The following is a 17,240-nucleotide window of genomic DNA, read 5'->3' as shown; positions in this document are numbered from 1 at the left end:
TGTGGTAGTTTAAACTTTCTTTGGCATTGGAATGAAAACTGACCATTTCCAGTGCTGTGGACCACTGCTGAGCTTTCCAAAGTTGCTGGCATATCGAGTGCAGCACTTTCACAGCATCATCTTTTAGGATTTGAAATAGCTCAAATTTGGAACTCCATCACCTCCACTAGCTTTGTTCGTAGTGATGCTTCCTACGACCCACTTGACTTCATTCTTCAGGATGTCTGGCTAAGTGAGTGATCTCAATATCGTGGCTATCTGGGTCATGAAGATCTTTTTTGTATAGTTCTTCTGTGTATTCTTGGCACCTCTTCTTAATATCTTCTGATTCTGTTAGATCCCTACCATTTCTGTCCTTTACTGTACCCATCTTTGCATGAAGAAACTGAGGTACAGGGGATTAAGGAATCTCTCTGGTGACACAAAGAGCTTTTTCACTCTCCTCTTTCACTTTCATCAAGAAGCTCGTTTGTTTCTCTTTGATTGCTGCATATCTGAGGTTATTGTTATTTCTCCCAGCAATCTCTATTTCAGCTTGTGCTTCATCCAAACCAGCGTTTCGCATGATGTACTCTGCATCTAAGTTAAATAAGCAGGGTGACAACATACAGCCTTGATGTACTCCTTTCCCAATTTGGAACCAGTCAGTTGAGTGCAGCCCTTTAACAGCATCATCTTTTAGGAGCTGAAATAGCTCAGCTGGAATTCCATCACCTCCACTGGCTTTGTTGGTACTGGAGTATAGTTTATTAGCAACTCCAACTATATTGGAGTACAGTTGATTAACAGTGCTGTGTTATTTTGGGTGTATGGAAAAGTGATTCCATTGTACATATAAATACATATAAATGTATCTATCCTTCTTCAAGTTATTGTTTCACTTAGGTTATTATAGTATATTGAGCAGAATTCCTTGTGCTATACAGTATGACCTTATTGGTGATCAGTTTTAAATATAGCAGCATATATATGTCAATCCAAATCTCCCAATGTGTACCTCCTGACTACCCTACCCCCTAGTAACCATAGGTTCATTCTTTAATTCTTTGAATCTGTTTTCTAAATAAGTTCATTTGTTAGCATTTTTTTTAGAAATCCGTATATAAGTGATATATAATATTTGTCTGACTTACTTCACTTAGTTTGGTAATCCCCAAGTCCAACCATGTTGCTTCAAATGACAAGATTTCATTCTTTAGTGGCTGAGTAATATTCTGTTGTATATATGTACCACCTCTCCTTTATCCATTTGTCTATCAGTGAATATTTAGATTGCTTCCTTGTCTTGGCAATTGTAAAGTGAAGTCGTTCAGTCATGTCCGACTCTTTGCGACCTCATGGACTGTAGCCTACCAGCTCCTCTGTCCATGGAATTTTCCAGGCAAGAATACTGAAGCGGGTTGCCGTAAACCATGCTGCAATTAACACTGGGGTACATGTATCCTTTCAAATCATGGTTTCCTCTGGATATGCCCAGGAGTGGGATTGCTGGATTATAGGGCGCCTCAGTGTTTTTTTTTTTTTTAAGGAACCTCCATAATGTTCTCCATAGTACCTATACCAATTTACATTCCCACCAATAGTGTAGAGGATTCCCTTTTCTTGCCACCCTTTCCAGCCTTTAGAGTTTGCAGACATTGTGATGAAGGCCATACTGAGTGCTGGTATCCCAGTGTAGATTTAATTTGCATTTCCCCAACCGTTAGCAATGTTGAGCATCTTTCCATGTGCCTCCTCGCCATCTGTATATCTCTTTTATAGAAATGTCTGTCAGGTCTTCTTCCCACTTTTTGTTTGGGTTGTTTTTTTGACATAGTTTCATGGGCTCTTTATTATTTTTTGAGATTAATATATATCTCTTTTCTGTTCCCTGATTTGCAAATATTTTTCCTATTCTATTTTCATTTTGTTTATGGTTTCTTTGATGTGCAAAAAGTTTTGAGTTAATGAGGGTCTTTTTATTTCTGTTACTCTAGAAAAAAAAAGATATTGCCTATGTTTTCTTAGGGTTTTATAGTACCTGTCCAGTCTTACATTGAGGGCTTTAATCCATTTTGAGTTCATTTTTGTGTATGGTGTTAAAGAATGCTCTAATTTCATTTTTTAACATGTAGCTGTCTAGTTCTCCCAGCACCATTTATAAAGAGATTATTTTTTCTCCATTGTATACTCTTCTCTCTTTCTTTATAGTTTAAGTGACCACAGATGTGAGGGCTTATTTCTCAACTTTCTATCCTATTCCACTGATCTATATTCCTTTTTTTATGCCAATATCATACTGTTTTGATTACTGTTCCTGTGCAGCATAGTCTGAAGTCAGGGAGCCTGATTCCTCCAGCTTCATTTTTCTTCCTCAAGATTGCTTTGGCAATTCAGGGTCTTATGTGTCTCCATACAAATTTAAAAATGTTTGACCTAGTTTTGCCAAAAATGACATTGGTAATTTGATATGGATTGCATTGAATCTATAGATTACTTAGGGTAGTGTAGCCACTTTGACACTACTGATTCTTCCAATCCAAGAACATGGTTTATCTTTCCATCTGTTTCCGTCATCTTTTATTTCTTTCATCAGTGTCGTACAGGCCTTTTGTCTCCTTGGGCAGATTTCTTCATAGGTATTTTTTTCTTTTTGTTGCAATGGTAAATGTTTCCTTAATTTTTCTTTATGACTTTTGATTGTTGGTGTATAGAAATGCATCAGATTTTTGTGTGTCCTGTAACTTTATTTATTGATGAGATCTAGTAGCTTTCTGGTAGCATCTTTAGGATTCTCTGTGTATAGTAGCATGTCATCTCCAGTGACTTCAGAAACAAACAGTTTTATTCCTTTTTCAATTTGGATTCCTTCATTTCTTTTTTTCTCTGTGCCATGGCTAGGGCTTCCAGAGCTATATATAATAAAGAGTGGACATCCTATTCTTCTTCTTGACCTTAGAGGAAATGTTTTCACCTTTACCCTATTAAGTTTGAAATTTTTTGTGCCCTTTTAATGCCCTTTATTATGTTTAGGTATGTTTGCTCTATACCTACTTTGTAGAGAGTTTTTATCATAAATGGGTGTTAAAGTTTGTCAAAAGCTTTTTTTGCATCTATTTAGGTGATCACATGATTTTTATTCTTCAATTTGTCAGTGTGGTGTATCACATCGATTAATTTGCATATATTGAATTGGTGCATCCCTGGATAAATCCCACTTGATCATGGTGGTTTGGTTTGCTAGTATTTATTGAGGATTTTTGCGTCTATGTTTATCAGTGATATTGACCTGTAATGTCCTTTTTTTGTTGGTATCCTTTGATTGGTATCAGGGTGATAGTAGCCTCATAGAATGCATTTGGGAGTGTTCTTTCCTCTGCAATTTTTTGGAATAGTTTCAGTAAAGCTAGCTTTAACTCTTCTCTAAATATTTGATAGAATTTGCCTGTGGAACTGGTTGTGGAACTTTTTGTTGGGAGTTTTTTAATCCCAGTTTCAATTTTGGTATTTGTGATTACTTTGTGTATATTTCTATTTCTTCCTGGTTCAGTTCCAGGAGATTATACCTTTCTAAGAATTTATCCATTTATTCCAGAATGTCCATTTGGTTGGCATATAGTTGCTTATAGTCTCTTAAGATCCTTTTGTTGACTAAAGAAGATGCACAACTTGAGAGTTTCAAGATAAGATTTTTTGGGGACAAAATGAGGACTGAGTCCTGGGAGGCAGCACCTCAGTTCTGAGAAACTGTTCCAAAGATGCAATATATAAGGTTCTGGTGAAGGAGGAGTAGATACCATTAAGCACTCATTTTACAAAAGGTTTTCTGCTAGTCAGTCATGAGGATCTGATGTCATCATGAAGGGATTTAGTGTTTTTCTAGATATGAGGAGATGCAAGGATTCAGTTCAGTTCAGTCATGCAGTTGTGTCTGACTCTGCAACCCCATGGACTGCAGCACACCAGGCTTTCCTGTCTATCACCAGCTCCTGGAGCTTGCTCAAACTCATATCCATCGAGTCGGTGATGCCATCCAACCATCTCATCCTCTGTCATCCCCTTCTCCTCCTGCCTTCATCTTTCCCAGCATCAGGGTCTCTTCCAGTGAGTCAGCTCTTCACATCAGGTGGTCAAAGTATTGGAGTTTCAGCTTCAACATCAGTCCTTCCAATGAATATTCAGGACTGATTTCTTTAAGATGGACTGGTTGGATATGCTTGCAGTCCAAGGGACTCTCAAGAGTCTTCTCCAATACCACAGTTCAAAAGCATCAATGCAAGGACTGGGGTCATAAAATCTGTTCCTGAAAATATCCAACTATCCAAAGACCTGTCCCACCAGATTCCCTGGAGCACAGGGTGCCTCACGCCACCCTGAACTCCCTCAGCGGGTGTTGCAGGTCAGCGGCACAGGGTTCAATCTCCACAGAGGCAGATAGCAAATGCCCTTGTTCAGTCGTTGGCAGTGTTCTTGGCAAGTGCAAATTTGTAGTTGACAGGGCCCCCTTGTGGTCATAAATTCAACCACATTTGGGGAGGCATTTCATGACCATCTTGTCCCATGTTGCCAGAACAGCTCATTCCCAGTTCTGAAGAAAGTTTTTGCCGATAGGCTGCTCAATGTGCTATTACTGGACTAAGTCTTAATAGTTAAAGATCTCTGGACACCTGTCTTCTAGTTATGGTCTAGGAAAATATTCCCTTTCATTGCATCTTCCCATATCTAGAGTTACAATCATTGATCACATATCAAGGTATACATTTGATTAACTGCTTTAAGTCTAGTCATCATTATTTTTTTGTTGGAGGCTCAGTCACACACTGGGTAATACAAGACAATAATCTTATAAAACAGGCAAAATACAAATTAATAACACTAGTGGAATTGTAAATATTTCAGCCATGATCCTCCCACACCAAAGCAGTTTATTTTTTTTTAAGATCAAGACCAGGGAAATGGTCACTTATGGCAGAAATCTGATTTTTCATATGGTTCATCAAATGTGTTACATTAAAGGATTCATCGGGTATGAAAACACAACATTCAGTTTGAATTGTGGCACAGGTGCCCCCCTGAGGTGCTAAAAGGATGTCAAGGGCCATGCAGTTTCGTAGCACTGCCTTTCTCATTATGGAGACCTCAGAGTTCAATAGGCTAGTAGCCTGGTTATCATCATTTAAAGCTTATTGAGTGAAAGTTATTAAGGCTTGCCTCAATATGGCCAATTACATCCTCCAATCTCATTGAAGGTACACACACATTAAAAAAAAAAAAAAGCTGCTAAATGGTCATATCAGTAGAATACAAATCTTTTGATCCATTAGATTCATACCAATGGTAGATTGGTTGGGGTTACGTCTAATTTGTTAACGTGTATAACCTTAACTTCATGGGACTCCCAGGTTACACCTTCGTATCCATCTCTGTAGATACCAAGGCCATAAATTGGAACTCAGTGGATCTGTGGTACTAATCACTCTAAGGGTAATAATAGGCATAGTTCATAAAGTACCCAGCTATGTGTGTTAGTCACTCAGTCGTGTCCAACTCCTTGTGACCCCATGGATTGTAGCCCACCAGGCTCCTCTGTCCGTGGAGTAGGTTGCCATTTCCCTCTCCAGGGGATCTTCTCGACCCAGGGATTGAACCCAGGTCTCCTGCCTTGCAGGCAGACTCTTTACCGTCTGAACCACCCCACAAATCCACTGAGTTCCATATCACTGTCTCTCTAAGGGGGGGTAATAGGCATAGTTCATAAAGTACCCAGCCTAGTTTCATAATAGTACTAGGTTGATCATTCTTTGTATGACTTAATTGTTCCCAACATCGAGGAGCTTTCAAACTTAAATGATGATAGCCTAGTGTCAACTGTATAGATCCATCCCATGATTGTGGGAGTTTTCCTTTTACTAGACAAGAAGTTACAAGTGCTTTGATTGAGACTTAGCTCATCACTCTGATTGAGTTTGAATGACCCTAAGAGAAAAATAAATGGCCAGGGTCAGAGCAGGTATTATTAATCGACCCGGTGAGAGGATCCCATCTAGTAATATCATGAATAGACAGAAAAGGACTAAACTCTCTTCTAAAGTAAATTTCCTGGTGGGTATCCAATTAGAACCCTGGAGGGGAGAAATCTACCAAGGCAACCCAGAAGTTCTAGACACAGGAAACTGGCCACAACCCAACAACTGGATTGAGTTGTAGACTAGCATAGAATCGTGTCTGTGATAGAAAACATTTGATGGATATGCAAAAGTCCAAGAAATTAAAAAAAAAAAAAAACACATTATAAATGATCATACAAATCAGGTCCAGCATCTTGGGCAAGCTGTCTACCTCTGATGTCGTTTTCTTCTCATCCCAGTATAGTTCAGGTTCCTCTGAGCATCCTTTTAAGGTGAGTTGGAGGTTAGCAGGCCTCTCAATAGACCAGTCCAGTGTAGGGGTCTTTGGAAGTAGGAGTTAATCCAAGAGTCAGTTTCCCTTCAGTTTCATTGTGCATGAGATGGTTAAAAGAGTACCTGATAAAAAGGTCTTTCTGTCTACATTGGAGATAGTTTCTTAAGTTATGCCTTTTTCCAGTCTTGGTTGCAGTTCATGAGGCATCTGATCTTCATCCAAATATAGATTACTGGGCTAAGCTTCAGAAATAAACTTGGAATGTTCTTTAATAATTCAATTAAATTTTACATTAAAATACCCTAACAGAAAAGAACTATTCAGGAAATGAGTCTTAGTTGATACAGACTACCATCAACAAACTGGGATTTAACATTCATTGAAATATCTTTTTCTCCCTAAAATCACTTTCATTTTTACCAAATATAACCAAATAGACTTGTTTGTGAAATAAGTGTGGTCTCAATAAACTTGGCCTGATTATTTATATTTATTATATGATTTATTATATGATTATAATCATAATTGATCACAGACTTTTTGCTGAAACTTTCATAGAGTCTCACACTGAACTTATAAAATAAAACCTTTCGGGGCTAGGAAAGTCATGCCAAAGGCTTATCTCAGATTTTGCCTAACAGATCTAAGTGAAGTCCTCCCTTCTCAAGGTCTCCGAAATTCCTTGAGATTTCTGTACCTGTTTGTGAGATAACCTTCCTAACTGATCAGATAAAGTTACTGGAAACTCTTAGTTTACAATCTCTGGAGGGGCCAGATAGAGAAAAAAATTAATGTTTCAATTTGTTTATATAGTTTTTCAAAAGTACTGCCATAATTAGTCTGAGGGGAAGGTTTTTCTTACACCTGGAAAACAGACTCAAACCAGTAATTTTTCAGATAGAAACCATGAAAGTTACAAACATATTTGCCAGTTCATTCAGTCCTTTTGTTAACCTCTGTGAAGTCATCTGGTTTTGCATTAGAATCCTTTCATTTCTTACCCAGTTCAGAAACTTGTATTTATCCAGAAGTCCTTTCTAGAAGCTTCTTGAAGAGGAGGCATTTTTGCAAAACTTGGTTAGTGCTGTGATACTAACTAGAATTATGACTGATAACATTTACCCAAACATATCAGAATTTTAAGAACTCCATATAGTTTCTAGGATATCTATATTAGTAACATTTACCATACAATATAACCCAAGATTTATTACTCACTGTGCTTAGTTGCTCAGTCATGTCTGAATCTTTGCAACCCCGTGGAATGTAGCCTGCCAAGCTCCTCTGTCCATGGGAATTCTCCAGGCAAGAATACTGGAGTGGGTAACCTTTCCCTTCTTCAGGGGATCTGCCCAATCCAGGGATTGAACCCAGGTCAACTGCATTGCAGGCAGATTCTTTAACAGACTGACTTGACAATACTTCCCATGTAATTCTGCATGCAAAATGAACCTAATTAGTATAATATCTCTTTCAGGGATGTTTCAGGGGCCCTCTGAAGCATCCCAAAGTTAGCTAGAATTCAAAAGTGCTACATGAGAATGGTTTAGGAAGTTTTGTCAACAAGTATCGAAAAGGTTTAAAACACTCAGTCAGATAGGATTAAAGATCATTCACTTAGTCAAAGTAACAATAAAGGATTTCTGAGGCAAATATAGAACTGATCATTTAAGAGGTAAATAAACTTAAATCTATTATCAGAGGAAGTTCAACCTCTGAAGAAAGCGTGTGCCCTTAACAGAGAGAAAAACCAAATTCAAGTTTTTATACCAGCTTACATTTAAATTCATTTAAAGGTAAACTTAATTGAATTTATTTTAAACTTAGTCCTAGTAATAGTAGTGAAAGCCACTCAGTCATGTCCGACTCTTGCAACCCCATGGACTGTAACCCGCCAGGCTCCCTCGTCAATGGGTTCTCCAGGCAAGAATCCTGGAGTGGGTTGCTATTTCTTTCTCCAGGGGATCTTCCTGACCCAGGAATTGAACCCAAGTCTCCTGCATTGCAGGCAGGTTCTTTACTGACTGAGGTATGAGGAAAGCCCAAACTTAGTCCTAACCATGCACAAAACTCTTTTCTCAGGGTCCACTTTCCACAAACCATCTTATCACTTTCTGTATCAGTTACTCTGTTCTCCCATTCTGAAACAGCCACCTGTAAATCAGACCTACTTCCTTTTCCCTCATAAAATGCAGTTTCATTCCTCATACCTTCTTTGCTGAAAACTACACATCCTACTTTCCTTAAGCAACCAAGAACTGACCTTTATATTAGCATTCTATAGATTGGTAAGCATAAATACCAGTGATAATTTCTAAAAACATTTGCTTTCTTATAGAGAACATCTTAGAATGGCACCCAACATTATTCATTAAGAGTCCAAAATCTCCTTAGTTTCTCTGTAAGAGGAAATTAGTGTTCAGTAATAAATATTTCAAAATCTTATTTTATTTGAGATGATCTAGCTATTCAATAGACTTCCAACACTTAGTTTACACACAACCCTTACAAAGTCAAGTTACCTCAATCTGGAGAAACTATTTTAGACAGACATTCCTAAAGCATAATTGTTCTTAAAAGAGCTTATCTAAAAGCTGAAATATCATTTACATTATTTTTAGAAGTTTCCTCACTCAAGGTATTTTCCTTGCTGACAAACTTGTAACAGATATAATATTTAACATATTAAACCTAGGCATAATGAAAGTATTATGCTTCATGTTAATGACTCTTAGAAATGTCTATATTAGGTCAACAAACAATAATACCAGGTATTTAATACTGAATATTTCCCAATTCACATGAACCTGAGATTCATTTAGGTTTAATTTCTCTTATATTTAGAATTGTTTGATTTGTAAGTGCTTACTTTTCTTTAGGCCAATGAGAGCTCATTTACAAACCAATCTCAGTAATCTTATCCAAAAACAAAGACACACACTGAGACCATAGGCAGACATATGTCCAAATAGACACAAAAGAGATCTCATAGCTTTGTTTTCCAAACTTAGTTATAAATCAGATATCACAATACAAAACTCACTAGTTGTTAACAACAGTTGTAATAAGATTTTTTAAAGGCTTTGATCCCTTTTTTTCTTTTGGTTTCAAGAATTAGAGATTGTTTAAATAAGATAAGGGCTTCCCTAGTGACTCAGGTGATAATCTGTCTGCAATATGGGATCCCTGGGCCGGGAAGATCCTGTGGAGGAGGAAATGGCAACCCACTCCAGTATTCTTGCCTGGAGAATTCCATGGACCTAGGAGCCTGGTGGGCAAAGAGTCGGACACGACTGAGCAACTAACCTGACTGCACTACTAGATAAGTGATCCAGAGAGCTCTGGTCTCAAGGCATAAGAAGAGTTAATTCCTCAGGGCAAGAATTCTTAAAGAGATTTTTTTTTTTCTCTTCAAACTTTCTCTGAAGTCTTCAATTCACTGTCAAAAATCATATTTTTCCATGGTCATAGTTTTATAGCCAAGATTCAGATAGATAGTGCTCAAATTGGCCCTGATAACAAGGGCAGATTAGCCCCAGCAGGGAGTGTCCCAATGGGGAAGTGGGAGTCCTAATTTGATCAGACCCAGGCTGTTGATTATAGGAGAAATTCCTGGACATAAGGGAACTTCAGTCCATTTTCCTATCCTGTGTCAATAAAGATCTAATATTTTTAGGCCATTTTCCTTGTCCTTGGATCATAGCTATAGGTTGACAAGTCATTTAAAACATTTTTTCCAAGGGGTACCCAGGTGGAGTGTAGAACCTTAGAAGAAGGTCTTCCCATATTAGCTTGAGCAGTTTGTACCAGATGTCTGTATGTTCAAACCAAACCAACAAAACCAAACCAGAACCTTACCAGCTGGGAGTCACACTCTAAATAAAGCAGAAGGCAAAATGATGCCCAGAAGTCAAATGGCATAAATGCCAAATGTGACTTCCCAGTCCCACTAGACCTGCAACTTGGCAGAGTCAGTGCTAGCAGCCATTTTTTAGCTCTGATATAGTTTCAAGCGATTTCTTGTTTGTTTCCTAGAAGGAAGTTACTCTATTGTTTCCTCTTTTAGAAACTTCTGGATAACCAATAAAAGCAAGCATGGCTGGCCTTTTCTAATTGTACATGAAAAATATCCATTATGGAATATCAAAGGAGCCCCATTTTGGCCATTTTACGTTAAGATCTCTTTTAGTATAATTTCTCCAATTAAGTAGGCACTTGCAAGTATGAGTTCTGCACGTATTATACATGAATCTGGCTCGAGTGTTAGTCAGAGGTGGGCTTTCTGATGCCCCTGTTTTCTGTTTTGGAGAGAGTTGTTTCCCATGTTGAGTTGAGTTTGTCAAGGATAAAAATCACTAGGGAAATTGTGTAGTGGGCCTGTGTGCTGCTTGTGAGCTTAACTCCTTCAAGAGTCACCCCAGAGTCATTTCAACCCGTCTTACATGGCTCAGATTCTGCCTCTGGCAATCTAAGACCACCGTGGCTTCTCAGGTCACTGAATGGCCAGTTCTTATGTGCGACCCTGGGGTGAGCAAGTATTTTAATTAATGAGTGGATTGCCCTGTGGGACCACTGCATGGGATGAGGACTAGGTAGCCACTGCTCCGATAAATTTCTTAGTCACCTGAGAACACCGGAACCTGCCTGAAGGAGTATTGTCACTCTTCTTCAGAGCAAAGCTCTCGTATATTCTCCTCACTTTTATCCTGACAAATTCTATAAAAGTAGTTTATTTGAGGAAAAGTGTCAGAACAGCCTCTTACCTAACCACTCAACAAAACCCCTCAGTCCCCTACAATGGAGAGACCTCGGCATCTTTCAGCCAAGACCCAGGTTTTTCTCAATTTTTTTCAATCCAGCCCCCACCCCGGGTACCTTTCCACTGGTGGGTAATTCCCCTGGTATCTTTCAGCGGGACCCCCACCCAGTACCTTTCCACTGGTAGGTAATTCCCCTGGCATCTTTCAGTGGGACCCCCACCCAGTACCTTTCCACTGGGTGGAAATTTCTTAGTGTCTTCCAACCAAGCCCAACTCAGTGTCTAGATCTTGGGGGGGCTATGCCCTGAATGTTTCACCCAGCCCCAGTATCTTCCCAACTGGCAGGGGGCAGGTAACCTGCTCCACCACCAAATAAAACTCGGAATCTCAACCAATACAGGAGATTCGAGAACCAGTAGAGACTCACCCAAATTCATCTGCATTCCCCGAGGAGGTAGATGGGCGCAGGGTGCCACTGCTGGTACCAAAACTCCGGTTCTTTGTGGAGCTCAGGTGAAGGGAGTCCACTCTGGGTCACTTCATCAGTTGCCATAACTGCCAATTAAAAAAGATGCACAACTTGAGAGTTGTAAGTTAAGCTTTCTTTGGGGCAAAAAGAGGACTGCAGCCTGGGAGGCAACACCTCAGAGATTTCTAAGAGACTGCCCTAAAGACGCAGTGAGGGAAGGTCAACCTATAAGTTTTTGGTGAAGGGGGAGTTCACTACCATTAAACAGTCATTTTACAAAAGGTTTTCTGCTAGTCAGGAGGATCTGATGTCATCATGAAGGGATTTCATGCTTTTCTAGATATGAGGAGGTGCCAGGATTGGGGTCATAAAATCTGTTCCTGAAAATATCCAACTATCCAAAGACCTGTCCCACCAGATTCCCTGGAGCACAGAGTGCCTCCCTGAACTCCCTCAGCGGGTGTTGAAGGACAACAGCTGCAGCAGCATAGGGTTCAGTCTCCACAGGGGCAGATGGCAAATGCCCTCGTTGTTCAGTCGTTGGCAATGCTCTTGGATGGTGCCAATTTGTAGCTGACATTTTGTACTACTGTGGTGTCCATTGTAACTTCTCCTTTTCCATTTCCAAGTGCTCACAGCACAAGTAAGCACACGTGAAAAACTCAGTTATTCATGCCACGTCCCACTACTCCATGGTCTACCAACCAGCGGCTAATTTTGTTTTGTTTCTTTCTGAAGCAAGCACATCTCAAAGTTTACTGTTATAAAAGCCTTCTGGGAGAAAAATAGACATACAAAGTTCAAAAATCTTTGAAACAAAAGAATGATGAACAAAGTCATGCAATGCCCTGTGTCAGGACACTACAGGTCACAATGATCTCAAGAGTATTGTATGGATCTAGGAATTAATACAGAAGGCAAACCAAAAACAAGTATTTTAAAATAGCATTGATTGGAGTTCTCTCTCTTGATACTGGGTTGATTTTGTTCTCTAGGTGAGAAATGAACAAATGCCACTGTGATAGAGACCATCATGCGCACCAGATATCCACGTGCTCCTCTCCGTTTCCCAACATCCTTTGCAATTTGGCTGAGGTCATATAATTAGTTAAGGTCAATGCGGTGTATCCAGAAATTAGTTAAGCTGCTTCCATACCTTGGTTTTTTAAAACACCTTGCATAATCTCATAGCTCTTTCCTGTTGCCCATTGTGAATGTGAATGCTGCATTTTTCAGATGCTAGCTAAAATTTGCAGCAGCCTGGATCTCTGAATTACTCTTTCAAAGAGACTACCTTCAGCAAGCTGCCTGACCAACAGCCTGTGCCAGAAGCAAAAAATAAATATCTGTTGCATTAAAAAAAAAAGATCTTTTTAAAACATATAAAAATGCTAAATATGTATTCCTGCTTCAGAAAACCAATTTTCAACTTATTTAACTCTTTAGATACTCATTGCCTGTGTTGCATGCGGGTTGCTTCGGTCATGTCTGACTCTTCGCAACCCTAGGGACTGACTGTAACCCTATAGGTTCCTCTGTCCATGGAATTCTGCAGGCAAGAATACTGGAGTGGGTTGCTGTGCCCTCCTCCAGGGGATCTTCCCCACCTAGGGTTCAAACCTGCATCTCTGACTTCTGCATTGGCAGGCGGGTTCTTTACCACTAGCATCACCTCGGAAGCTCATTCATCACCCATTCAAATGATACCATTCAAATGATAATTTTAAAATTATCATTAAGAAAGCAGCAGCAGTGTGTTTTTAAAAACATGGTTATCAGACCTCACACGTGGGGGGAAAAAAAGATCCAAACAAGAAAATAATAAAAATAATTCCCAAGAAAAGGAAGGCCAAATGATTAATAATCTATTCTTCTTTACTTAGGTTTTCCAGGGGAATTTTGACAATGATACTCACAGGAAAAACGTCATTGATCCTCCCATCTATGCACGGCACATAAGGATCCTTCCTTGGTCCTGGTATGGGAGGATCACACTGAGGTCGGAGCTGCTGGGCTGCACAGAGGAAGAGTGAAGAGACGTCACAGGCCTCCTCTCTGTTTTCCTTAAGTATCTCCATGGAATGAACTCTGCAAAATCTATAGGAAACTGAACAGGATTTTTCATGAAAAGTGCTCAAATTACGGTAGGCCACTAACTGTCTTCTTAAGGAGGTCTAAGCCTGCCTTTTCAATGGTTTAATTTGATTTTTATTGTTTAAATTCCCTAAGCAACATCACATTAACTGTGAATTAGTTTTTTCATTGTTTTCTTAATCATACTGGTTGAAATGTATTAGGCAAAGAAAGTAGCACTCTTGATAGCAAGGGTAAAACAATCTTATAGTTATCAAATAAAAGCAAGAGTTGTTAGAGCTTTCATGATCAATACTGAACTTATAAAAAGAATACTGCAATGTTAGCAATAAGTTTTGTCCTTCTGTAATGAGTCTATATTATCCTAATTATTTCCCGGTGCCTACCAAACACTGTCAGTGTTTGTAATCGAATTTTGAAGATGAATCTGTAACATGCAGTACTAATTGATATTATAATTTTCATTTGACTTTTATTTCTAATCAGAGATTATATGATCTTACTTTCTGTGCTATTCTATATTCTATATATTATATACTGCCTGAATAAGTTCATATTTTTCCCAGTTGACTTTTGTCCTATTGTCTAAAATATGTTTGTGTATATACATATGTGCACGTATATACACACACACATATACATGTGAAACAGGATTAAGTATCAGTAGATTGAGCATATTTAATATCAGTAGATTAAATCTGCTATTCGTTTGTTTTTGAAGGAAGCTATAACTATGTAATCTTCAAATATTTCCTTAATTAAAGGCCCCAGTACTACCATCTCGCAAAATAAACAACAAAATCCCATTATGTTTCTTTAAAGGAAAATTTAAATCTTTGTTTTGATGGTATTTACAAATAGTCTTATCTTCACTTTAAAATAATAGAATAATTATTTGTCTATTTAAAAAATTTTTTAGCAAACAAATATTGACATAGTACTGCATAACTTGGCCAGGCATACTCATCATGTCTTTATTCATCTCTGCATTTCCTGTGAAACTAGAACTTTATTGAGGTTTGAAACTGGTGATGGTTTCTCAGGAAAGCACAGTGTGTAGATATTTGTGAGAAGAAAAGTATTTACTAATGGCAAAGTAGTCAACCATTTTCAAGGCAAAAATTGATTTCTATTTATTTTGCTTCAAAGGTCCTGAAAAAAATAAGCAATTATCATAACGATTTGTTATTGATAATGGAGGTTTCATTGACATTCTCTCAAATTAAATTTCTCACTGCCTCCATGAAAGTCCTCAGCATCTTATTTATAAGCTTTACCAGTGTTTGTTTTATTAAGGCTTAGACACAGAATTATTGGAGTTTTAAATTAAGGTTTCTAGAAAAGAAAGTATGGTATGTGTACAAAGCTTTGAGGTCCTGTGCAACATTGGTTTTTTTTTTTCCTTATTATTTGTGCTGCATAACAAAAGCCACTAGACTGTTACTGTCTTGTCTGTCCATGTGTTAACAGCATTTCTTGATGATGTATATATATGGAGTGGTCTTCAATCATAGTGAAGATTTATAAAGAGAAAGTCAATCATAATGGCATTTTTAGAAGAGCAAAATTAGGACTGGCTGGCCACATATTTGTCCTATGCCTACATGCTTTCTACTTCAGACTCTTATTATAAAATTGTTAATTTGAAGCATCTGAAATGGTGATCAGTTTTTAGCATATTAAAAAAAAAAAGCTGCCATGTCATCAATAACATCCTCTTAAGATAGCTTTAAATTAGGAATGTAACTATATTTAATTTACTAAATTGTAAGATCATATCACAAATAAATACTTTGGTTCAAAGATATACACACATTTACTCTGTAGCCAATGGCCCTTATTTCTTTAAAGATTTACTGTCCCACCGAACCCTCCCTTGTAGGTTATGCACAATTCTTGATTCTCTACAGAGTGTATTTTTAAAGTTATGAGTAATTTTTTGCAATGATTTACTTTCTCAGAATTATTCATTGCTTCTTATGATTTATGTTATTGGTAGTTTTTTCAAAAAAAAATATTTTCAAAGAGTTTGCTAAAATGTTGTTACCTTTTATTAGAAATACATAGAAATGGCTTTTGCTTCTTTGTGCATTTTCTCTCTTCTGTATATGCTTTTCATCAACATGGGCTATCTCTTTAACCCACGATGCCCCAGACTAATGACAATAAAGGGACTCCCTGTAGAAATGTATTGTGAGGTAGTATATAGCTTTTGTGTAATTTCTATCAATGACATTAAAGTGAAGCAGATTTATTCTGTTAAATTCACAGTAAAGCAAGTAAAACCTCATAAGCACAAGGCACAGAAGAATCACCTAGCCTTCACCATGAGTAACTATAACATGCTAATTTTATAATCTATGAAATTATCATTTTAAACATTTCCAGTATATCTGTCTTATTAAAAGCATTTATCATAATCACTAATTCTAGTTTTAGGGTTGACTTTCTCTTTCTGAATGGCTTCATAAAGGTTTATGTGAATTTTGAAGACTTAGGGTACTAATGATTGCATCTTTGCTAATCAACAAAATATGAAATATAATATTCATTGCTGGCGTCTGATGTGTCAGTAAGTACAGAAATAAGTAAGATACAAATAACCTTTGCAAACTTTCAAGCTGTGTAATATTCCAATGTTGGGTTTTTTCTTTGTAATATATACTTAAATCATGTAGGATGTTGTAAAATCAGTATGACCTTGTCTAGTCTTCAAAGTTAAAATAAACTTTTGAAAATCTGGGATACTATTGAAGCAGTTGTAATCAAACACATTTGTAAGAACACACAAATTGTCTGAATGTGAATACGCACTCTCTTAACTACATGCTGGTTTACTTTTTCTTTGTACGGGAAAATTAAACAAGTACAGAAAAAGGAAAAGGAAATCATAATAGTCTTCAAATGTACATTGATATCAGCCAAATTGGCCTTTCCAAAATTATTAAAATTTGTGCATTTCTCCTGCTTTTAGCTGTGGAAATTTTATTGGAATACGAATAACCCAAAGTCTTTTTTTTTTTTTTGCCTCATGCATAGTTAAAGTCTTGTGTTCCAGGATTGATCTGTCCACTGGTAAGCAGATGCTATTGCTGTTATTTCTATTGTTTTTAAGTACATGAGTCTCAGGAATATAATGAAGAGATCTAGTCAATAGTAAGCTGTCATACAAATGCTACTAATATATCTATCTGTGTAACTCTAGCTTCTGCTTAAAGAAAATCATAACACTTGGATTCTTCATCAACCCTGTTTCACCTTCTCTGAAAATCATTGGTAAATACTGAGTCTGAGAACTTCCTACTTTTTAGATATTTTAAGATTCAAAAAATTTAGGGGAAAAAAATCTTGAGATATTAAACATTACTCCTTAGTTGAGCTTCAGTGAATCTGATAGTTTATATATTAGCTTATTATATATGTTTATGTATCCATATATGTTCCTATTTAGCTGCATTTTAATATGAATGGTTCAGTAGGGTTCCATTGCTTGCCTAATTTTCACAAACCCAATGTGTTCAAATATAAGCAATTAT

General features: G+C 37.6%; 1 protein-coding gene across 3 annotated transcripts in view; it reads left to right on the top strand.

The window, feature by feature from the left end:
* Positions 1 to 16,447, top strand: part of EDIL3 (EGF like repeats and discoidin domains 3) — a 457,861-nt gene extending 441,414 nt beyond the window's left edge. For all 3 annotated transcript variants that reach the window (XM_061151964.1, XM_061151963.1, XM_061151962.1), the window contains one exon: positions 13,494 to 16,447. In XM_061151964.1, coding sequence (XP_061007947.1) covers positions 13,494 to 13,643 — 150 coding nt within the window. In that variant the 3' untranslated portion in view covers positions 13,644 to 16,447. The remainder of the gene's footprint in view (positions 1 to 13,493) is intronic.
* Positions 16,448 to 17,240: the final 793 nt, after the last annotated feature.

Source organism: Dama dama, chromosome 9 (assembly GCF_033118175.1).
Source record: "Dama dama isolate Ldn47 chromosome 9, ASM3311817v1, whole genome shotgun sequence".
Lineage (NCBI taxonomy): Eukaryota > Metazoa > Chordata > Mammalia > Artiodactyla > Cervidae > Dama > Dama dama.
Note: the sequence above shows the minus strand (reverse complement) of the source record. Positions and strands in the feature narration are given on the sequence as shown.